We start from the raw sequence: 23,862 nt of genomic DNA on the forward strand, positions 1-23,862 counted from the left end.
CCAATGATAATTTCATAGAAGAAAACCATAACCTGCAAAGAGATTATGATACTATGGTAGAGCTTCGTCAACGGGCTATAGGTGAATGTAATCAGGCATGACATGAACGTAATGTATTACAAGCAGATTATACTCAAGCAGTAAGGGATCGTAATGAGGCTCAAAATGCTGTGAATCGTGGTAATATCCTTCTAAATCATTGGCGGCTGAGGGCTACTTGGACTGGAGGACAACTTGTATTGGCTAATGTGCAACTTGGACAGGTTAATGCATAGCTAGCACATGCTAATAATAGGGTGCGTTTTGGGATTCAGACATTAGGGAGACTTAGGAATAGACTTTTCCAACAGATAGCTGCTCTTAGAATTCAGGTACAATGGTTTCGAATTAGACAATTGAACCCTCCTCCACCTCTTTTAAACAATCCACTAGAGACGTTATGGCTACCACTGCGATAGGATTGCCAATTTTTGAGGGTAAAGCTACTAATGATATTGATACATTTGTTAGGCTTTATATGGGTTATCTTGATACTATCAATCTTAACCCATACGCTGCTGGAGGGCCACCAGAGTCTTAGAAAAGAGCTATGGGTATACTTAGAAGCTGCATGGCTGGTGAAGCGGCTGAATGGTTTGATCGAGAAATTACAGGAAAAAATTGGGAACTTTCTGGTATCACTTCAGCTGGTGGAGCTAATTTAGCTGCTTTTGTAGCATTAGTAATACCAGAAGCTGCAGGAGGACCAAATGCAGGTACCTATGTAAATGGGTCTGAAGCACAAATCTATTCAAGAGATCCAGTTAATGCATTAGTAACTATTAGAGCAGCATTTATTCCTACTCATGATTTAATGGGTGGAGATGAAGCTTGGAAAAGAGCTGGTACTCGTCCGACAGATAGAGCTGCTCTGGCTACTGCAGATGCTGGTGTTGCTGCTAATAATAATCATCCTATAGTTTTTCCAGGTATTAAACCTAACCAGGCGCTTTATTGGCTTAGAACACAATTTCCAACTGTTTTAGATGAAAAGAAACGTATCCGTTTTAACAGTCTTTACCAGGAAAATGAGCCAGTTGATGCATTTTATAGAACTGTAAAGAGGGCTGGAAAATTACTAAGACTAACTGATGATTTTATTATCGACCAGTTCTTTAGAGGTCTTTCAGCTGATAATATTTTTGAAGCAGAAAGGTTTCACAATCTTAATCCTGATGACTTGGTTAAATATCTGAGAAATTTAGAACAGAGAAGGGCTGAAATGCGCTTGGGGTTACAAGATAGAAATCGGCGACTTCAAGCAGATTACAGTGATGTAACTCAACCTCCGTTAGGAAAACAGGAACCTGTCGTACTGACATCAAAGTCAACTGGGGTTACTCAAGAACAATTACAAGAGTTGCTTAAGGCTCAGGCTGAAGAACTTACCAAGAATTTCCAGGTGCAATTTAAACAATTACAGGCTCGACCAGTTTGTAATCTACCAGTCTATAGACAGCAGATTAAACCTGTTCGACCAAAACCACAGAGACGTGTTGTTCATGATCATCAGGATCCTGATTGGGATGATGGTTATGTAGATCATGATGTTGGTGATGACCCTGATGCTCCTGAGTGGACTTTGGATGATCATCAAAATGCTATTGATCTTATTATGGGATATAAACGTGGGACGTCTAAAATACTTACAAATCAACTTCAGAAGGCTAAAGATAGACGTGATGATCTGGATTTGGCCCGAGCAATGAAAAACCTTGATCTTAACGATGATGCTATGGACATTGATACTGTGAGTTTTGGTGAAAAGGTAGAATTGAGAGAAAAAGATGGTGATGTCTATATGGTTCGTGTTGGGTCAAAAAAAAGTAGGTTCGAGTATCTCAAAACTTCTTAAGTCTTCCCCAAATAAGACAGCAGTTAGCTCTTCTAGTGTGCCCTTAAAAGGCAAAGCAACCCCTGTTAAGATTCCTGTGAAAGTTACTGGTAGTAAGTCTACACCTGCAAAAGCTGTTACTAAGAATGACTTATTAAGCCTGTTAAAGTCTGCAGACTTTAGGAAATTACTCTGTGAGATTCTTCAGGAGGAGTTGATGTCTGCTAGAAAAGTCACAGAGATTTCAGATGACTTAGCTGAGGAGGAACAAGAAGAGGATATCAGGGAATACGATCCTATGGATATTAATATAGTTCGTTTGGAGAATATTAAAGATCTATTAGCACTTAATGGGGAGGTTAATGGAATAGCAATTCAGTGTTTAGCAGACACTTGTGCTAATGCGTCTTTTATTCAGAGAGAAGCTGCTGAGGAATTAGGGTTGGATATCGACAAGAGTATTACATACAACATATCTGGTGCTCCAGGAACAGGTAGGACATTCGGCATGGTAAAGGGAGTGTTAATCAAACTTACCCCTGATTATGCTATCACTGAGGATCTTGCAGTTTTAGATGGATACAAGCATAGGGAAATTGGATTGAGCCAGACGTGTCTGAAACGTTACAATTATAATGTCCATGAATCACGTGAACATGTCGCCCTTACCTGTGATGGGAAGAATGTTTTTATCCCGATAGTTCCTGATGTGAATAGAGGAGACAAAAAATAAGACCCTTTAATTCTTCTATTTTTTTTTATTCCCAAAATTTGCGAATTAAGTCAGGGACATCTTCCTTCAACTGGTCAGCAGGTTCCCAAGTGGCTTCTGTATCTGGGTATCTCTCCCACTTAACCAAATACTGGTCTTGACCTTTTCTAATGCGATGCCGAAGTATCTGCTCAGGTACAAATCTTTTGGGTTGTCCTCTTATCACAGAGTCAGGTAGAGGCTTTTCATTAATAGAAACTACTTGCAATTCCTTTCGGGTATATGCACATCTGGATACACCTAATCGACCATGTGGTCCGTTAAGAAGATATGTAGGAGGTTGTTCAGGTGAGAGTATCATTTTTTTGATTACACGAATGTTTGGGTTCCATCTTATGTCTCCTGTACGGAATTTTTCGTGAAATTTGTTACCTAGTACAGAAATAGGTTCATCTAACTTGACTCTGACACGTGTTCCTTCAGAAAGGAGGTCTGTCTTTTTTGATACTTTAGGTGATCCTGTCGGAATGTCTGGGAGATTTCTCTGCCAGAGTTCATTTACTTTACTCACTATATTATGGAAATCTTCTGACCATTCCACAGATGTCACCCCGGTTTTCAACTCTTGTGCAACCATTCGTTTTAGGAGAGGTTCTTGGATTGCTTGGATGGCTCGTTCGGCATATGACTGCTGTTTATGTCTACCTGGTTCGCTGAACCTCATCATTACCCCTAGGCTGTTCAGGAAAAAATCACGTACCTGGTCGTTAGTGAATTCTGATCCGGAGTCCGTTTCCAGTCGGTGTGTTAGTGGCTTGATACGATTTCTTCTGTAGATTTTGACAAACCCGTTTAGAACTCTATTTGCAGTCTTATCCTTTAGGGGTTCTGCATCAACTCTCTTTCCTGCAACTTCCACCACTATGAGAAAATAGTGGAATCCTTTGGGGTCAACTGGCATCTCTGCAAGATCTGCCTGATGTGTTGCATTTGGTTTCCATACAATTACCTTTGGGTGTTCTGTTGACTTTTCCTTTAAAGGCTTTTTGTATAGGTTGTAGTGCTCTTTACCTTTTAAAATTCGTGCTGGTACTCTGGATAGACTGTAGTACTTGTAGTAATTCTCTAATTGTGACATATTACGACAAATTAAAGGAAAGATTTCAGACTTCAAATCTCAAGATAACACGATTTTACTGTCTAAAGTGCAAGAAGGAAACTGAGACTGCTAGTGAAATACAAGATATGACTACAAATGGGCGTTACCGGCTGCATGGTGACTGCACAATTTGTGGTATGCATAAGAATACTTTTACTGGAGTAGACTGGGTGATCAAGAAGAAGACTAAAGAGAAAAAGAAAGAACCCGCTGCTAAGAGACATCAGACGGCTTACAATTGGCAATGCAAAAAACTTGGACAGAAAATCTTAGATTCTGATGACGCGTGTAAACAGTAAGGTTGCTTGTTAAACCTCTTCAAAATCCTACGATTAGTTTCGTCAAAATTTTACTATAGATTTATTATAGTTTTGGCAGAGTTTCGGCAGTTTCGGCATTTATAATAAGTTTTGGCATTTTCACCTTTCTCCAAAGTTTCGCCAGTTTTTTAATATAACTTTAATATAGTTTCAGCAGAATTTCGCTTTTCGGCAAAACGCCATCTTGCCTAAACCCCTAGGTTTCGGCAAGCAACCTTAGTAAACAGTGTATTGATAAATGCCTTAAGGAGGCAAAAAAGAGGAAGACGGATTAGTACTGCCTTCTAAAAGTATTCTTTATCATCTGAATCGTCTTGGTATACCCATTGTTCAATTACTTATTTTTTCTGACGGGGGCGGGACGGAGTTGGTCTTACTGGCTCTATAGACCTTCTAGGGGCTTACCTGCTAACTTACCTGGTTTGCTATCTCACTGCTTCCGACAGATGAATAGACTGAATCCTGATCATATGATAGAACTATGACAGAATGACAGATCTGGGGGGTAAAATCAAAACTTTTTTCTGGAGATATCCTCTCCCGATTTTTCTGAAACATCTGTCATATCTGTCATATCTGTCATGCCTCTCTGATTCTATCGTATTTTCCTCTCTTTTCCCTTATTTTATCCTTTTTTAGTATATTGTTATATGACAGATGTTAATGACAGATGGTGACAGATATAGGGGATTCCTGAGCCCCGTAGGGGCCATATAGGTACTGCGACGGGTCGTAGACCCGGAGGTGGGTGGTGCTTGCACCTCCCACATCCAGCCTGACGACTACAATTTGTCTATTAATCCTTTACGGTAAGAAATTTGTGAATCCGGATAGTACGAAATAATGTGTTTTAGAGGAGGTTCTAGAAACCTACGTTCATAGGCTTGAAGAGCAAAATTATTCTCCTTTCGGGAGGTTCTACTGGAATGACGAATGTGGGAAAATGGCTTTATTAGACGGTTTTTTATGCCTAGATTCCATCTAGAACTGGAGTAACTAGGACTTCGTCCTAGAAGAGATGCACCCATTAATGGGTTTGTGATAACCATCATTTATATGTTATGATTAATAAATCAATGGTTGCAAAAAAATCTCTATGATTTTTCGAGGAACGAGGAAAATTATAGAGGGTGGATCCTTTTTGCCTATGAAAAGTAAACAGGTTTAATAGGGTAGTTTTCTCTAACACAAAAGCTAGTAACAGTATTATACCTGCATCAGTAAATTTTTTGGAATATGGATCCTTAAAGATTCCATAAATTGCTTTAGAATCCTTAAGGATCTGTAATTTTATGGATTCTTTAAAAATCCATACTGATTTGTAAAATACCCTTAAGGAATCTATAAGTTTACAGATCCTTAAAGATTCTTTAAAGATTCCATATAAAAAATCCTTATATATTCCTTATATCTAAATCTTTAAAAAATTTTATTTTTATTTTAAAATTAAAAAATTACGTGTATCACGTGTTATAATCTTAATGTTTAATGATCAGCCATCTGATATCTTGATATGGAATTTTTTTTTACATAACTTTCGTCTTTATTCCCTCTCTCACCTTTTCCCTTTCTCGTTCTATTTCTTTACCCTATTCTTTCCCCTCTTTCTACAAAATCCATAATGAAACATTAAATAATGTTTCGCTATTTTTTTAGTTAGCAGTCAGATTTTGGTAAGGTTTTTTTTTATATATTTATCAGGTTCTAATTCATTTTTTTGTTTTTTTTTTCTAGACAGTTCTTTTGGATTACTTTGAAGGTGATAGGGATTGAAATCGATTATCATTATTAGAATCGATTTTAAAATCGATTAATCGCGATTAATCATTTCGCAAAATTTTGATTCTATAATTTGATTTTCGATTTTTGATAATCGGATTTATACTTCAAAAACAATACTATTTTATGTCGCTAGCATCTTGTTAAACGTTTTAATGAACTTTTTATTTTCTATAATTTGTAATTATAGAATTTTTTTATACTTAAAATAATGTATTTTTTATATTTTAAATTTAAAATAATGAATTTTAAAACTTATTTTTCGGTGTAACAGATAAATTTGATGATGATCATTTAATAAACTACTTTTATTATCAATACTGCTATAGGTGTCATCGAAATTAATTACGGATTTTACCACGATTACGGCACGTGCCGCATTGCCAACTGTAAAAACCGTAAAATTTTATTACAGCAAAATTCAAAATATACGGGACACTTGAGAATTTTGATTGTTGGGTTGTCGGGTAGCCGGGTTACTCGGCAGTAGGTTATTATATAATCTGATATACTACTATTACACTCATGTCACGTGTTATTTATAAAATAACCTATTGCTGAGTAACCCGGCTACCCGACAACCCGACAATCAAAATTCTTAAGTGTCCCATATATTTTGAATTTTGCTGTAAGGCATTAAGTTCGGCCAGAGTTAAATGATCTTCATGATAATTTCCTTTTTTGGAATATGGTGTAACCATTGTGTAACTCGATTCTCCATTTTTGATGGAAAGCAAAATTTCCTTTTTTGGAATTTTGTGTAATGTCACGTAATATAACAACAAAAATTCGGCCGGCATTACTGGCATTACCGGCATTATAAACTTATTTACGGCATTACAGATAATTTACGGATTTCGCCGAATTAATTACGGTATAGCCAAAATGCCAAAATTCATGAATTTCGACGACAAGTATAAATTTCGATTTTTGTTCAATAATCGATTTAAAATCGATTCTTATCAATTTTCGATAAATTCGATTATTGTAAAATCGATTCCGATCCCTAGAAGGTGATATTCTGGTAAGTTTTAAACTTTTTTTTTCTTTCTTTTAATGAATGGTTTCTAACAGTTATTTCTTTTTTAGACGGTTCTTTCAGATTTTCTTGCGGCAAGTTTTTTTTTACAATTTTTTTTATTTTAACGGAACATTAACTAATGTTTCATTTTCATTTTTCTTTTTTTAGATAGTCGGGTCTTTTCTTTTTAGGTTCTTTCAGATTTCCTTTGCATGTGGCATTTCGGTAAGCTTACACTTTAATTTTTTATTTATTTTAATGATATGTTGCCTTAACTAACGTTTCATTTTATTTCCTTTTTTTAGACGTCCTTTTTTTCAGGTACTTGAACATGGATTTCGGCAAGTAAAAAAATATTATTCATTTTTTCATATTAATGAATATTATTAACTATTCTATTTTTTCTTTTTTGGGTTTGGATATTCGAATAGGACTTTTACAAGTAAACAAAAAAAATTTCATTTTTTTATATTAACGAACATTACTAACTGTTCGTTTTCTTTTTTAGGTGATTTTGAGCCTTTTTGGACGTGAAATACTGGCAAGTAAGAAAAAAAAATTATTTTTTTTCTTTTTATTTATTTTAATGAACATCACTAACTGTTCGTTTTCTTTTTTTTAGGTGGTTTTGAGCCTTTCTAGACGCAGAATACCGGTGTGTAAAAAAAATTATTTTTTTTCTTTTTGTTTATTTTAACAAACATTGCTAATTGTTCGTTTTTTCTCTTTTTTAGGAATTTTTTTGATGTGGGATACCAGTAAGTTTCATAAAAAATTTGTTTCAATTTTTTTTTTTATTTTGACGAATACTAAATATTCATTTTTTTTTCTTTTTTAGGTGTTTTTTTCAACTTGGATACTGGTAAGTAACAAAAAAAGAAGTTATTTCAGATTTTTTTATATTAATGAGCATTACTAACTGCTCATTTTCATTTTTTTTAGGCGTTTTTTTTTTAAATATCTCTGGACGTAAAATACTTACAGAATAACGGCAAAGGAAAAAAGATATTGAAGATGACATCTTTCGGATTAATTTCAGTATTAGACACGCACTATAAGTTATTTCAACAAGTGTATTGAAAACAAAAAAAATCAATTTTTTCTTTTCTTTAGATGGAATGGGTCATTAATGCGTTAGAAACTGGTGGGGAATTATTTAAATTTTTATTTTACTGTAGCGAAATATCTACTAATGTTTAATTTTTTTCTTTTTAGATGGCCATTTCTTTTGATTTCTTTAGACGTGTGGGAACTTGGTAAGTGAAGACTTCTTTAAATTATTTATTTTAATAAAATGTTTATTAACGTTTCAATCTTTCTCTTTTTTTTAGACGAGTAGGTTTCAATAGAGGAATACTATCGCTTGCTATAGATCAGCTATTAGTGAATCCACAAACAGATTGATACTTTTTCAATTGGAAATCACCCGGATATTGTAAAAGCCATGCAAGCAATTAGGATTGATAACCCTCCTGCTTCAAAATCAAATGACGCTATTGACATTATACTATGATCTGGGGTATCGATTAGAGAGAAAATAATTTAATAATAGGTAAGTTTCATTGCGAAACTTCAATTGCTTCCTTTTTAATAAAAGCGTTAAATAATGTTTAATTTTTTTTAGGTTGTCTGGATATCAACAGAAGAATTAAGGAAAAGCAATAAGTTTCATTGTGAAACTTACATAATTATTTTTTTTTAACTTTATTTATTAGTTGTTTTTGTATTTTATATTTAAATTATTGTTTTATTTTTATTAACTGGAGAAATACATAATATATACAATAATATTAAAGATAAATAAATACACATTAAATATATAAATTAATAAATAGATTTTAATAAAAATCAATAAATAATATATTAATAAAAATTAAATAAATATCCCTAAGGATTCTTTCCTATCCTTAGGGATTCTTTAAACTTTTTAATTCCAAGGATCCGTTGAGGTGGGGAAGGATCCACGCAAATCTTTACTATTTACGGAAAATAAGGATTTCACGTGGATCCTGACTCCTAAAACATTACCGATGTGGAGGTACCTTTGGTGTGTTCGTATGGAGGCACAGATATCACTGGTATAATTGTTTACGCTGTTTATTATGTCAGAAGACAAAAGCCTATCTAGTCAAGTATTTACCTTCTCATGTGCACAATAGTATGTACAATGCATTACTCTCCAGGTTTTTTGCTCTATTCCTCTGGGTAGCATTAACACATGAATCCATTACCATGGACATCTAACTCATCGGTACCACGTATTGCCAAACGGTTCAGCTGATCTATTATATCCTGATTGATCTGATTCATTTTAGCTAATTCCCTATTTATAGATAGAAGCAAGGAATCAACGATAACATGTGTACAGCCTTCTTTTGGTAGCCTTTCTTCGTCATCCCAAAAATCTTCAACCTTTCCTCGAAGCTTTATCATATTTTTCATTTTATCGTTATTCAAGACAAGATAAGAATATTCTTCACCGTTATTATCAATTTCTACCTTTCACAAACTTAAGTCATCGGCTTCAATATCAAGGAAATCATTATTTGTCATCTTGACTTTTCGTAAATTTTCTCTTTAAGATCATCAATATAATTGGTGGTGTGGATAAGAACGGTGAACGCTTTAGAATTTTTTTCGATACATTTGAAGAGTCAGCAGATCAACTTGACGTCCACCATGATTCTGTAATTATTGCCCATGATTAATGCTACTTATTTATGATTCAATTATCAATCACCCATTTCACCAAGTGATCTGCTAATCACTGCGGTTAATGATATGGGAAAATTATGGTACTTTCATAGGGAGTAAAAGATTGTAGACCCTGATACAATTGTAGGGTTTCCACACACTAACAACATATGATTTTTTATTACTAATATCATCAAGAACTGATAAACCCTTCCCTTTTATAGAATACTCAGGTTGCCTTCTGCGAATGTCCTCATTGAAAAAAATTATGTGTATTTCTTTGAAAGAGTAATAAATGTATGTGAAAATTAATATCACATCACACAGGACAGATGATTTTGGTAAAAAATTATCCAACTGATGGAGTCACTTTGGACTAGCTGGTTGAATGACCCTTAATACTGCACATAAAACATATTGCGGTAGAATACCCTCTATTTCATCTATTGAATCGATAATGAATCGCACATGTTGGGATATATTCCTATTCAAAAGTGGATCAACGAGTGATTAGCCTATACACGTAATTTACATGCACTAATATTAATAGGATGGTAAAATCTACCGTTTATCTGGGATCTAGATTCTAATAGCATAATTTCCTTTTTCGATTAATTCTATCAACACAATCGATCTACAAATGTAAAACGACATGTCTTTATTAAAGCTCTGAACGGTTCTGGTTTGAACCGGGAACCGATCCGGAACCGGCAAAAAATTCAGTTCGGTTCTCGGTTCGGTTTTGGACTTGGAACTGTCCGGTTCAGTTCAGTTCTATCCGAAATTAAGAAAAAATGCGAAAAAACGAATATGCGACTATCCAGTGATCGTACAAGGACGAGCCATAGCTCGTTGGAATCCTCTCATCAAGACGCGTCGAATAATGGTAAAATCAAGTCTCTAGCATCGATAGATCACGAGATAGCATATGATGAGTGTTTCTTAAAAAATTTGCATTAGAAAACGATCCATTGATGCTAGAGACATGAATATACCACCATTCGACGCATCTCGACGAGACGAATCTAATGAGCTATAATTCGTCTTTTTACAATCACTGGATGGTCGTGTATTCGTTTTTTCGCATTTTTTTTTAAATTTTCGAACGTCAAAAATTAAAATTCCGATACAAGCGATTAAACGCTATCTATTGATCACACAAAGACGAATTTTAGCTCATTGGATTCGTCTCACTGAGACGAGTCGAATGGTGGTAAAATGATGTCACTAGCATCGATAGATCGTTTTCTAATGCGAATTGTTTAAGAAACACTCATTATGGGCTATCTTACGATCTATCGATGCTAGAGACTTGTCTTACCACCATTCGACTCGTCTCAGTGAGACGAATCCAATGAGCTAAAATTCGTCTTTGTGTGATCAATATATAGCGTTTAATCGCTTGTATTGGAATTTTAATTTTTGACGTTCGAAAATTTAAAAAAAATGCGAAAAAACGAATACACGACCATCCAGTGATTGTAAAAAGATGAATTATAGCTCATTAGATTCGACTCGTTGAGATGCATCGAATGGTGGTAAATTCATGTCTCTAGCATCAATGGATCGTTTTGTAATACAAATTTTTTAAGAAACACTCACCATGTTCTATCTCGTGAACTATCGATGGTAGAGACTTGGTTTTACCACCATTCGACGCGTCTCGATGAGAGGATTCCAACGAGCTATGGCTCGTCACTGGATGGTCGTATATTCATTTTTTCGCATTTTTATTAATTTTGGATAGAACCGAACTGAACCGGACGGTTCCGGTTCGGTTCCATTTCGGTTTTCGTTCTACCCGAACCGCAAAAAAACCGAACCGACCCGACCCATTCAGAGCTTTAGTCTTTATTAGTTATGTAAAACTGTTGCTAGAACCTTCGAGTAAAAATGGCTTCATACAGTATGACGAAATTCTTACATCTTTACTTCTACCTAATTTATGTGCATAATATATACGAAGTGCCTTTCAGCTAAACCGTGTGATACGGACTCATAAAAAAGAAGCAGCCAGAAAAAAGGTTGGGCAAGAATTTTCCCGATATTGCCTGCGCATCTTCAGGTGATCGATTCCGCATGATGAAGTTTCTTTCGCATAAATTACCACGTCATTCAGAAAAAAAGATACGATGATCCAGTATATGAGTGCGATCCACCAGATAATTCACCGACAGTTACTGGGAGATAATAGGACTCATCTTTGGTGAAACTTTCTTTTCATATCTTCTGTCACGATAATAATAACCTCTATTATACCTATTATATCTATTGTATCTATTATACTCATAATGGATCACAGTCTAGTAGTTTGACTATTTTTTCTGTAACTTTCTTTCACTATATGTGGAATATGCATTTCTTCCGTAATCTCCAAGCGACACTTTATTCCCTTTAGAGTTCACTAAAAAACTAAAACAATACTCTCAGTAGATTATATGTTCTCGAAATTGGTTGTCTTTAACTGTTCACAAAAATGGAAAGAGAAGAGTTCCCAGTTCCCACTAATGTTAAAACATTTATTACTAGAAAACGGAAACAGCAAAGCGAAAAAGATTTTTTTCATAAATCTTGTTCGTATGTTGTTATATGATCTATGTGTCTAAAATATTTATTTAGTATATTACAGGGGTATAATTATAGTAGTATTACATATAATCGTGATACTGTAATACACAATTAGTATAAAAAAAAAATAAACTCGATTGTGACAGGGTTAAAACAAATGCTAGTTCAGTACGGTAAATATTCCTTTGGGACGAAACAATTCAGGCATGGAATTTCTATAACTAGTGTTACATGAGATAATCGACACAGTTGGCACATGTCAAATTGACTTTCTTGATCGTTCCATTCCTGTTATGTGAAGAAATAATAAACCTATTAATGTAATGTTGCTCTATAATAAAATAGAGATAAGCAAAAGTTGTGTAGTTATTTTTGTTACGTGTGTGTCTTAAAAAATCCTCTAGTACTATAGTATACTTTTTTCGGAGCAGAAAGCTTTAACTGGAACATTTGACACTATGTTAATAACAGAGTGGAATCGAACGGGAAGATAGTCAAAACTATTAAGAATCTAATGACATTCACTATCTACTAATACCTACTGTTTGTTTTTTATCTGTTGTTCATTATTGTAACAAGATAAACATCTGTCGTTACAAACTATAGACATCTACCGACTTTATCGTTACCAAAAACATGGAGGCTTTATTATCATCATACATATTCGTATTATAATGGAATTAATATGTCATCAACACAAATCATTACGATATTGAGCATTATTTTATAGGCGAAGCCAGTTTCGATATCACTATGGGACATGTTTACGGTCTTACATTGTAACGATGGAATGGGTGAAACTAGTTAAAGCTACAGTTGTTATATTTATTGATCTCATTACGTGCAGGAATCGCAAACATATGATTGGTTCTAGAAACTTTAGTAGAGAATATATCTGGAGGGTATCCTTTGAGATGTATACGAAAAATCCTTGGTCTATGAAATGGTAGCACTCTCCCGCAGTTACTCAAACCTGTTACCATTGGTAACAAGTTTTCCATGTAGACAGTGCCCTCTGAGCACCCTGCAGCACAGCTGTCTACGTTCTTCTTTCGCATGAGCGTCTTGCCCTATGAACTAACCGTCTTGTTCTAGATTCCATCTACCCTTTGGGTACAAAGTAGAACTGGAGTAACTAGGACTTTATCCTAGAAGGATATACCCATTAATTGGTTTTTGATAACTATTATTTATACGTTATGATTAACACAGGTCGAATGAAAAAAAATCGGATTTTGACCCTTTTAAAATAGTTTTGCCGATATTAGCATATACATGCCGATTTTTCGCGTATTTATGTATAGATTTGCCCATTTATGCCAATTTTTAATAAAATCTGATACATCAGTCGGAAATACCAATTTTTAATGGCCGATCTTTGTTAATATTAAATTCGGATGTTGTTATTATTATATAGTATTGTCCGCTTTTCATATCGGAGGTTTGATGTACAAATCGGAATTTGCTCCTTTAAATATAGCCATGCCAATTTCAGTATAGCTTTCGATGAAATCCGATAATTCAGTCGGAAATACCAATTTTTAATGACCGATCTTTGTTAAATAAAACCGATATTAAATTCAGATGTTGTTATTATTATATAGTATTGTTCGCTTTTCATATCGCAGGTCTGATGTACAAATCGGAATTCGCTCCTTTAAATATAGCCATGCCAATTTCAGTATAGCTTTCGATGAAATCCGATAATTCAGTCGGAAATACCAATTTTTAATGACCGATCTTTGTTAAATAAAACCGATATTAAATTCGGATGTTGTTATTATTATATAGTATTGTTCGCTTTTCATATCGCAGGTCTGATGTACAAATCGGAATTCGCTCCTTTAAATATAGCCATGCCAATTTCAGTATAGCTTTCAATGAAATCCGATAATTCAGTCGGAAATACCAATTTTTAATGACCAATCTTTGTTAAATAAAACCGATATTAAATTCGGATGTTGTTATTATTATATAGTATTGTTCGCTTTTCATATCGCAGGTCTGATGTACAAATCGGAATTCGCTCCTTTAAATATAGCCATGCCGATTACAGCATATCTTTGCCGATTTAAAGTATAATACTGTCGCGGTAATACTGCAGACTTAATAATTTTAATATATATATATATATACACTAATGTACCGACTTCATAACAATGAAAATTCGGATAGAGAAGAAAAAAAGGAAGCATTGGAAAATAAGTGAATTAAACCTTCACGATATACTTAAAGATAATAAACTTAGGACCTTAGGTGGAAAATTAGTTAAGTGCTTCTTAACTTAACAAATGGAAATATACTTATACCATATAAGAAAAAGAGAACATAATTATTTAAAAAAAAAATTATTTTAATTTTTTTTATTATTATTATTATTATTATCAGGTAAGTTGGAGCGCGAACGTAATAAGTTTCTCGGATTTTTTAGAGTTTGATTTTCCGCTGAAATTAACAAAAGATATGTTAATGAAATAATATGAAATAATAGGACAAAGATATTTTTAAGTAATAAGGAAGATACTTACATCGTAATTTGCGTATTTGCCGGTGAAGAGTAGAAATTGATTCTACTTCATGGTTCTCCAGCTCCTCAACCCTATCTTCTGCGTCCCAGAGTGCATTAATAGTCCTTTGGTAAGCATTTTGGAGCTCTTGTAGTGCATTAGTAGTCCTACGATGAGCATTTTGGAGCTCTTGTATCTTGGTTTGCGAAGCATCTAATGCTTTTTTCATTGCTTTTAACTCCGCAAGGCATGTTCCCAGGCCTCTGTTATAACAATCGACATTCACTGAGCAATAAAAAAAAATACATATATATAAAAATAATGGGTGGTTAGCAAAAGCTAAGTGAATAAGTCGATAGTCCTTGGAAGCATTCTTCAGGATTGTTCCATTTAAGAACCGAGACTGCCCTGGAGGTACAAGACCTCGTCTTCAGGTGACCCATCTAAGAACCGGACAGCTCTGGGAGTATAAAACTCCGTCTACAGGCGACTCCATTAGAGAAATACAACCATGAACCTTGCGTACGATACCCACTTTTCAAAAATTTTACGGTCGTCATACGCTTCGCTTTGAGCGTCTTAAAACGCTTCTTAGATTTTTTCTGCGAGGTTGTGGAATGGCGAGAACCCATAATGGCGTTAATAAAATATAATTGATGAAAAGACAAAAATTATTGAGCGAAAGTAAAGGGCATGGAATGATGAAAGGTAGACTTTATATAATAAAAATACGCGTCCTGAAAAACACGAACAAGCTGATGAAAATACACGTGAATTTTAGAATAATTATTTTTAGAATAAGGAGAATAGCAACTTTAAATTAGTAATATATTATTTTGAGATTTGAGCCGATTTTTAATAACGTTATTCAAATTTATAGAAAATTCATTTTATTAAAATGTTATTTTTTTATTTAAAGGAATAACTGCCATATAAATTTTTTATCTTTCTCACTTCAACATTAAATTACATGTAATAATACATTATATATTGGTATTATACTATCTCTATCCATAATTCTATATTACATGATTTTATGTCGTTATATACTTGACAATAAAATCTTATCTTGAAAATCATGAATCGGTTTATACCATTTAACTAGTGCAAGTAATTATTTAAATAGACCTGTCCCTTAAGGTCTATAGGTCCGGAATGTCTAAAAATTTGCAAATCACATGAATTTTCACTCTGGACCCACAATGGTTAGTATTTACGAGTGATAGTTTAGCCGTTTCCAAACTGATACATACGCCCAATTGCAACAATCATGATTAAAAAAATACTTTTGTCAATTGATTGGTTACTATAAAATCGCCTTATATTGTTCGACATTCCAATTGTCGAAAACGGCAATAATCGTAGTATAATTATTTGTTAATATTTCACGTGAACAAACAAATCAATAATTATTTATATAAAACTTTCTCCATCCCTTTATCGAATTTTAGAACGATGGTTGATTGATTATTTTGCTAAGTAAATTTTATTTTGCGATTTTTAATAGTGATATATACATGATAATTAATTAAGTGATATCGATGGTATCAATTTTTAGTTTAATTTTAATAGTGATATACACATGATAATTAATTTAGTGATATCGATGATATTAATTTAATTAAGTGATATCGATGATATTAATTTTTAATTAAGAGATAACGATTATGATATTATTTTAATGATGTAAGTAATAGTTAAATAGGTGATTTTTCACCTTTCTTTTCGTTTCAATCTTGTTTCTTTACATTATTAAAATAAAAAAAAAAATAAATTGACGCTTATTCCTATTTCACGTAGCGAATCACATCCTCGTTCTCCTTCTCAGGGTCGCTCTCAGCAATATCATCAATCTCCTTCCTCTCACTCCCATCGATGTCGACGTCGACATCATTCTCGTTCTCTCTCCCCTCTCCCTCCTCTCACTCTCGTCGACGTCGACGTCGACATCATTCTCGTTCTCGACACCATTATGATTCTCTCTCCTCCTCCTCCCTCCTCCTCCTCACTCGTCGACGTCGACGTCGACATCATTCTCGTTCTCGACACCATTATCATTCTCTCTCCTCCTTTCTATCCTCTCACTCTCGTCAACGTCGACATCATTATCATTCTCGTTCTTCCAATTCTCATTCTCAACAATCCTCTCTCCCCTCTAGGGGGAGATCGTTAACAAAAAGTATTATTATTTATATTTTTATTGAAATTATATTTAATATGACCTGTACTAATTACTTGTAAAATAATAGGAAATTTGCCGGATTTATCGGAAGGTGGTTATATATATATATATTATTATCAAATCAATTAAAAATATAATAAATTTATAATATTTTATTAACTTCTGATAGGTGGACAACAGCAACATCATCAAGAAGAGCAATCTTCGCAATCTTTAGGTGAGGACCCATTCATATCATCGCTTCATCAACTTCGCGCTTCTTTGCATAACTGTTTTTCCTATTATAAAATTATTAAATCAAGAAATTCAAGAACTAAAAAGCGCGGTATCACAATTGTCTAGTCGACTGGAGGCTTTGACAGGCAGTAACTCCAGCCATTCCAGTGATAAGACGATCGCGAGTATAACAACAAGTGTTAATCGAAGTCTATCACCCGTAATAAGCAGAAATAAAGGAAAAAAACTATCACCAATGACTCCAGGCTTTAAAAAAACACTTCGTGTAAGTTACACCTCTATTATAAAATATTTATCTTTTATAATCTTTAATCATATTCATTATTATTTTAAATAGGATGAAGTTGTTCAAATCATTAATAATTTAGGTTCCAGAATTTCATTTGATGTTTCACAAACGTTTAGTGACCAGAAGAAATCAATAAACAAAAAACTTTTACCAGCGGTAAAAGCGGCAATGAATCCATCGATTGAAGTATACGATACCGAGATTGTTAATGTAATCAAACAGCTTCATAAGTCTCGCCGAGATATCTGGAAAATAACCCAGGATGGCAAATTAGATACGCACAGTAGACGTCAACATATGACTTCTCGGCGAGACCAAGTACGAAATTTAATAAAATGCAAAATTTGTCAATTATTTCTAATTGTCTATGCAATCAATTAACATTATTAATTAACTATTAATTAACTTTTTAACAGAAAATGACGCGACGTAAACGCGGTTTACAACACATGATTAACACAAAAGACAAGGTTTTAAATGACTGCAAACCTCAAGAAATTACCTGGGACGAGTACATGAAAGATTGTGAAAAAATTGTAGTGATCTCGGAACTTCATTCCGATGAGTGGTCATCGGAAGATGAAAATCTTGCCAACAATGAAAAAAATCTAGAGAAAAGACCAGAACGTTTAGATAAATCGAATTCTGTAATCAAAATACATGAAAAAAAATGGAAATCTACGAGAGTATGTAAAGTTATTTCTTTATCAATATAACATTTATAAATAATATTTTTTTTTAATTAGATTAGGAGAATTCTAAGTAGGGCGGATGAAATCGGGGAGAGTATTGGAACTGGTCTAATCCGTATGCGTCATCGTTTAGATAATGTCATCGATAATAAAAGTAGACCGACAGAAAAAATGCCAGACTGGTGGATTTCTTCCACCTGGGCGCCAGTTAGCGAAGACAGCGAAGACAGCGAAGACAGCAATGAAAGTCATAATGAAGGTGGCGATAATAATGATGACAATAATAATAATGATGACAATAATAATAATGATGACAATAATAATAATGATGACAATAATGATGATGACAATAATGATGAGAATGACAATAATAACAATAGTGCCAATAATAATAACAACGAATTCGATGACAACAACAACAACAACAACAACAACAACAATAATAACCCTTTAGTAGTTTTATAAATATAATATATGTAACAATAATATAATAATAATATAATAAAAATATGATATATCCTTTAATAAAAAAAATTAGTTATAATTTAATCAAATACAAATGTTATATAATTCAAATTCGTCATTCCGATTTACATATAAACAATTTTATATAAGATTCATTTGTTTTTTAAAACGAAATTTTTTTATTTAAAGGAATCACGGCCATATATTCTTTTATCTTTCTCGTTCCAATATTAAAATCACATTTTATAAATTTTCCTAATATATGATGTACCGGTATAATACTATCTCGACTCATATCATAAAACCCATTTGTCCATAATTCTATATTACATGATTTTATGTCATCGTCTACTTGACAAAAATATCTTGTCCTATGATCTTGGACCGGCCTGTACCATTTAACTAGTGCTAGCGAATGAGTTGATGATGAATTTTTTAAATAAATAGTATGTTCAAAATAAAATTGAACTTGACCGGGGTATGTGTCTATAGTTCCATCTTCCTGCTCAAAACGAGCTAATATGTATGATGATTTCTCATGACGAGCTGCCTGAATGGAACCAAATATATCCGCCCCAATTCTTATTCTACCGTATTGTATAATTTTGGAAATTACAACAATATCGTTATTTGGACATGTTATAGAATAAATGGGGACGAAATGTTCTTCATACAAACTATTATAAAACTCAACCAGTAAGTCCAAGACGCGGTTTGGGAGACATGTTTCTTGGCGCGGTTTCATTAACAACCCGGGAAAACGTTCTGTTCCATAAGCCGATTCATTTTCGATAAGTGAAAGCCTCAGAAAATTTTGATACTCATCACTTGTAAAATCGTCAAGTGCAGCCAAGCTTCCTGCAGATTTTCTAGGCTTTATAATGTCCAAAGTGGTGTTTAATATATTGCTATCGCAATTTGTGAGGTAATAGTTTAAAAAGGAACTTTCAACCATTATTTTTAATAGCTCTGGTTCAATGTTACGTTTGCTATTTTTATACGATCCTATTTTCTTAAGAAATAAATTGGTCAATCTGTATAAATTAAAAAAAACAATCTGATTTTCAAATCGGCGAAATTAATATATCATACCTAGAATTCCGTTCATTCGTTCGAAGCTAAAACACCAAAATGAGGATAAAGGTCCATAATCTAAAGCGCATTCACATATGTGAAGGCATAAATGAAGATTTGGGCTTATTTTTTTTTTGTCCGTATTTTTTTTCAATTAATTTATTCATTTCGAGTAGTTTTGTAAATGCTTCGTTTAGATCACTTTTTTGTAGTTCCCGATTTGTTAAAATTTTACAGGAACGTACGAAATAAGCAAGAATTTTTCGATCGATCTCTCCCAAGAGATTCCATGTGATAGGTATTGCAAAAATTAGAACAAACGTTTTCCACATATCCGCCGTAAAATTTGAAAAGCCGTCGCCAGTGGCTATTCTAACGGGACGGCGACCGAGGTCACTTGGAAATTTTATCAAGTCGGCTCGCTCTTGCATTATTTTGAGCTTTTCATTATTTAATATACCTTCGTCGATCCAGAGCTTCATTACAATCCACTTTGCTACCCCGAGAAAGAGGCAGTGCATGGGATCAACTACGCAAAAGCGCACAGAATTAAAATAAGGTAATTGGTATACTTCCGACCAACGAACATGATACTGTGAGACATGAGCCTTACGCGATTCTTCGGTTGCACATTTCTTCCATTCACGTGCCTTCTCCCTTATTAAATTAATATCTCTCTCAACAAACCAGTCGTCAATGTCTTCAAACCCACCAAAATTGGGTTGATTATTTATCAAGTTTGCTGATTTATAGCATCGATAACATGCGATTCGAGCTGATATAAAACCACATAATTTTCGAGTCGCAGGAACGTCACTAGCACAACCTATTATCGCGCCACGGATAAAACGACCGTTGTTATATTCGTAGGTTTTTATATGATACCCTTCCCATAACCGATTCAGCTGATTTATGATGGGGTATAAGTAATTGTTGATTTCATGTTTCTTTGGCTCTTTAGGACCGGGTATAACTGCTAGTGTGAGAATATTGTAGGGCTTGAAACGTTCGCTTCGGGGTAAGTTACAAATAATGGCATATATTACACCAACAGAATATTGGGAATTTATATAGGGTTGAAACCAATCTATGTTTAGCATTAATCCGATATGAGTTTCGGCGTATTCTTTTTTGAAGAATGGTTCTCCTTTGCCATCTTCAAAACTCATCCAAATCCTCCCATCATAGATGTCAAATAAGGCTTCAGTTTCGTTTTCCCTTTCTGCCCACTTTCGACATGTCACTTCAAAATCTTTGCGACCGAAAAATAGGGTTAGTTGGCGCCTAATGTTAACTAATGGAAATGTCATTATCGGACGGATAATTGGATTATTTCCACCATCTTTATTACTATCTATTTTTTTGACTAGAGGGTTATTACATTTTTGTCGAAATCTTTCTATGCTATGATTCGGGTAGTTTATAAAACTACATGTTGGTACTTCGGTTGTGTTTGATATTTCATTTATGTCATACAATTTGTGACATTTATTACATGCGGCATATTTGATAATATTCATTGATATTCCCAATATTTTTTTGGCTACGTACAGGGAGGAAGGAAAAGATGAAAATTTATTTTCATCTACCGTTAAAAGAAAAAACCTTAGAAATTTAAATAAAGAATCTATTGAAACATTAGGAAGCTTATATCTTTGTTGATATTGTAATATCCATAAGATAATCCAGGTATAATTATCATTGTTGATATTAGGAAGTTTTGGTTCACCATCATCAAAATCTTTTGACGCAAAATTGACTTCTTCCTCATAATCATCTTCAAAATCTTCAGAGTCTCTATAATCTTCATCGCTTTCAAAATCTCCAAAATTACTGTCTTCGTCATCATCTTCAAAATCGCTAGAAACACCATTTTCGTCATCATCTTCAAAACTTTCAGAATCTCTATTTTCATCGTCATAGTCTTCAAAATCTCTATCTTGATCATCATTCATATCTCTTCCGTTATCCGATAATAAATTTTCAAGAACGTGATCAGATATTTTCCCTTTCTTTGTGAATTTATGTTTTGCCGATTCATGTATAGGTATCATCTCGAGTAAAGGTTCGCATTCCATTGCATTATTATCGTCAGTATATTGTCTAACATCAGAAGGCCCAGCCTCTTGATAATCATCACCAAAATTATTAGATGGATTAGCATTAGAAGGCTCAGCTTCTTGATAATTGTTACTAAAATTATTATTCGCATAAGATATATTATATTTTAACCCATGTTTAGTTTTCGTTCTTGGGTCCACTAACTTGCCATTACATTCTTTACAAAAGCAGTATACTTTAGTTCTTGTTCTTGTTCTATTAGATTTGGCAACAGCTCGAGGGTTAGACATTTTTTTATCTAGAAAATTTTTCGAAAATTTTTTTTTATATAGGAAATTTTTTTGAAAAATTTTTTTATCTAGGAAATTTTTTGAGATCCTGAATTAATATATTATTTTCTTTAATCCGCATATATTATTATGTTTCATTAGGAGAATTATTTATATTAAAAGTTAATTTCTGATTCACAAAAAGCCGCTAGAACAATCAGCCACATTTTTTTAATTTGTATTAATTATAATATTACAAATATTTACTCAAAATCTTTCGGGATTTTAACCAATTATATATATATATGATTGGAAAATACCACCTGACAGGCACTTTTGCGCCTCTCCCACCCCTAAAATATAGCATAATGAATGTTATTAGCCATTTTTAGCAATAATACATGCTTTATTCATCGAATTATAAATTCCGAGATTAGCCAGAAAGATTATTTTCGCAAAAATGGGCAAACCATCGTTGAATTCTCGCAAATCCTCGCAAAATCGCAAAAAAAATAGAAGAGAGCGAATGCTAAAGGAATTAAAGGGGAAGGATGAGGAAGTTGCCGATTTGCAAGTCCAGTTGCTGGACTTTAAAAAAGTTGTGTACGATTCGGGAGAGAAATTACTTAATAAGTTGGAGAAAAGTTCCCGTGAAAACAATAATTTGGTGGAGTGGTTAAAAATATACGACGAAAAAATAAAAGACTATGAAAAAGAAATTTATGATTTAAATTTACGATTATATTTTTCGCAACAACATCAACAAACGCAGCCGCAACAACAATCGCAACAACAATCGCAATCACCTACATTTAGCAGCTTATCAGAATACTTCAAATTTCACAAGTCATGATTAATCAATTATATTTCATTTTTTCATTTTTTTGGCTTTTGCGTCTAGATAAATTTGAAAATTCCTTTATATTTTGTAAATATGATGTTTTTTTTGGCTATTAAACCAGCTTCTTTTTCATAATATAAGATAAGATAATATTAATACCTTTAAAATCGATTTAAAATGTCATAAATTTTGTATAAAATCTAATAGTAATTAATCATCATACTGCATGTAACAAGTATCTCAACGAACGATTTGTCTATCAGCGCCGAATGATCGTGATAAACTTGCATCTATCATTTTAGTAGTAATACATATGAACTATAATTTAAACAAAAAAGTCAGTCTAGTATGGGGATCATCCTCCCTATTGACATGGGGAACATCTCCCTGTAGATCATGTACGCAGGCAGAATGGAACTCAGAACTTTATTACATCAACGATGTTAAAAATTAATTGATTGAGTTATTTTTAATCAAAATATCAAAATCACATATAAAAGTATAAAAAGTTATTCTTTTATTGCCCAATAAGTACTAATTTTACTAATTTTCTGCCTTGGGCGCAGTTTGTTACTACACGTGACTGGATGACACATAAGCGTCACGCGCCAGATGCATAAATCCTACAAAATCGGAGGTGCCGATCATGATATATTTGTGTATGTTTACCACGCTTTCTTCGACGATATTTATATCGCTTTTTTTCGTTCACATCACAGTTCGAAATATTTCCTCTCTCTTTTCGTTCACATTACAGTTCGAAAATATTTCCTCTCTCTTTTCGTTCACATCACAGTTTCGAAAATATTTTCTATCGCTTTTTGCGTTCACATCACGGTTTCAAAAATATTTCCTATTGCTTTTTCGTCACGTATCGCTATTTCGTCGCGTCACAGATTTCCTACCGGAAAAACACAAAAATATTTCCTATTGCTTTTTCGTCACGTATCGCTATAAATTTCCTACCAGAAAAACACAAAAATATTTCCTATTGCTTTTTCGTCACGTATCGCTATTTCGTCGCGTCACAGATTTCCTACCGGAAAAACAAACTTCCGTAAGTAATTAATTTAATTAAGTTTAATGATATTAATTGGTTATTGATATATTTAATTGATG

At 33.5% G+C, this 23,862-nt stretch overlaps 5 protein-coding genes across 5 annotated transcripts; 2 read left to right on the top strand and 3 right to left on the bottom strand.

Annotated features, from left to right (window-relative positions):
• Positions 1 to 9,075: 9,075 nt before the first annotated feature.
• OCT59_011667 (uncharacterized protein) lies at positions 9,076 to 9,306 on the bottom strand (the record flags this gene model as incomplete). Its single annotated transcript, XM_066133925.1, has 1 exon — positions 9,076 to 9,306. The coding sequence occupies one exon, from the start codon at positions 9,304 to 9,306 to the stop codon at positions 9,076 to 9,078; it is 231 nt and encodes a 76-aa protein (XP_065989240.1).
• Positions 9,307 to 14,479: 5,173 nt separating this feature from the next.
• OCT59_011668 (uncharacterized protein) lies at positions 14,480 to 14,862 on the bottom strand (the record flags this gene model as incomplete). Its single annotated transcript, XM_066133926.1, has 2 exons — positions 14,480 to 14,571; positions 14,655 to 14,862. 2 exons carry the CDS (start codon positions 14,860 to 14,862, stop codon positions 14,480 to 14,482), a joined length of 300 nt encoding a protein of 99 aa, XP_065989241.1.
• A 1,646-nt stretch (positions 14,863 to 16,508) lies between these two features.
• OCT59_011669 (uncharacterized protein) lies at positions 16,509 to 18,498 on the top strand (the record flags this gene model as incomplete). Its single annotated transcript, XM_066133927.1, has 7 exons — positions 16,509 to 16,812; positions 16,883 to 16,906; positions 16,985 to 17,032; positions 17,118 to 17,317; positions 17,390 to 17,659; positions 17,758 to 18,027; positions 18,088 to 18,498. The coding sequence occupies 7 exons, from the start codon at positions 16,509 to 16,511 to the stop codon at positions 18,496 to 18,498; spliced, it is 1,527 nt and encodes a 508-aa protein (XP_065989242.1).
• Positions 18,499 to 21,063: 2,565 nt separating this feature from the next.
• OCT59_011670 (uncharacterized protein) lies at positions 21,064 to 21,923 on the bottom strand (the record flags this gene model as incomplete). The annotated part of the gene is made up of 2 exons (XM_066133928.1): positions 21,064 to 21,115; positions 21,178 to 21,923. 2 exons carry the CDS (start codon positions 21,921 to 21,923, stop codon positions 21,064 to 21,066), a joined length of 798 nt encoding a protein of 265 aa, XP_065989243.1.
• A 439-nt stretch (positions 21,924 to 22,362) lies between these two features.
• On the top strand, positions 22,363 to 22,755 carry OCT59_011671 (uncharacterized protein; the record flags this gene model as incomplete). Its single annotated transcript, XM_066133929.1, has 1 exon — positions 22,363 to 22,755. One exon carries the CDS (start codon positions 22,363 to 22,365, stop codon positions 22,753 to 22,755), a length of 393 nt encoding a protein of 130 aa, XP_065989244.1.
• Between the last annotated feature and the right edge of the window lie 1,107 nt (positions 22,756 to 23,862).

Source organism: Rhizophagus irregularis, chromosome 2 (genome assembly GCF_026210795.1).
Source record: "Rhizophagus irregularis chromosome 2, complete sequence".
In the NCBI taxonomy this organism is placed as follows: Eukaryota; Fungi; Glomeromycota; class Glomeromycetes; order Glomerales; family Glomeraceae; genus Rhizophagus; species Rhizophagus irregularis.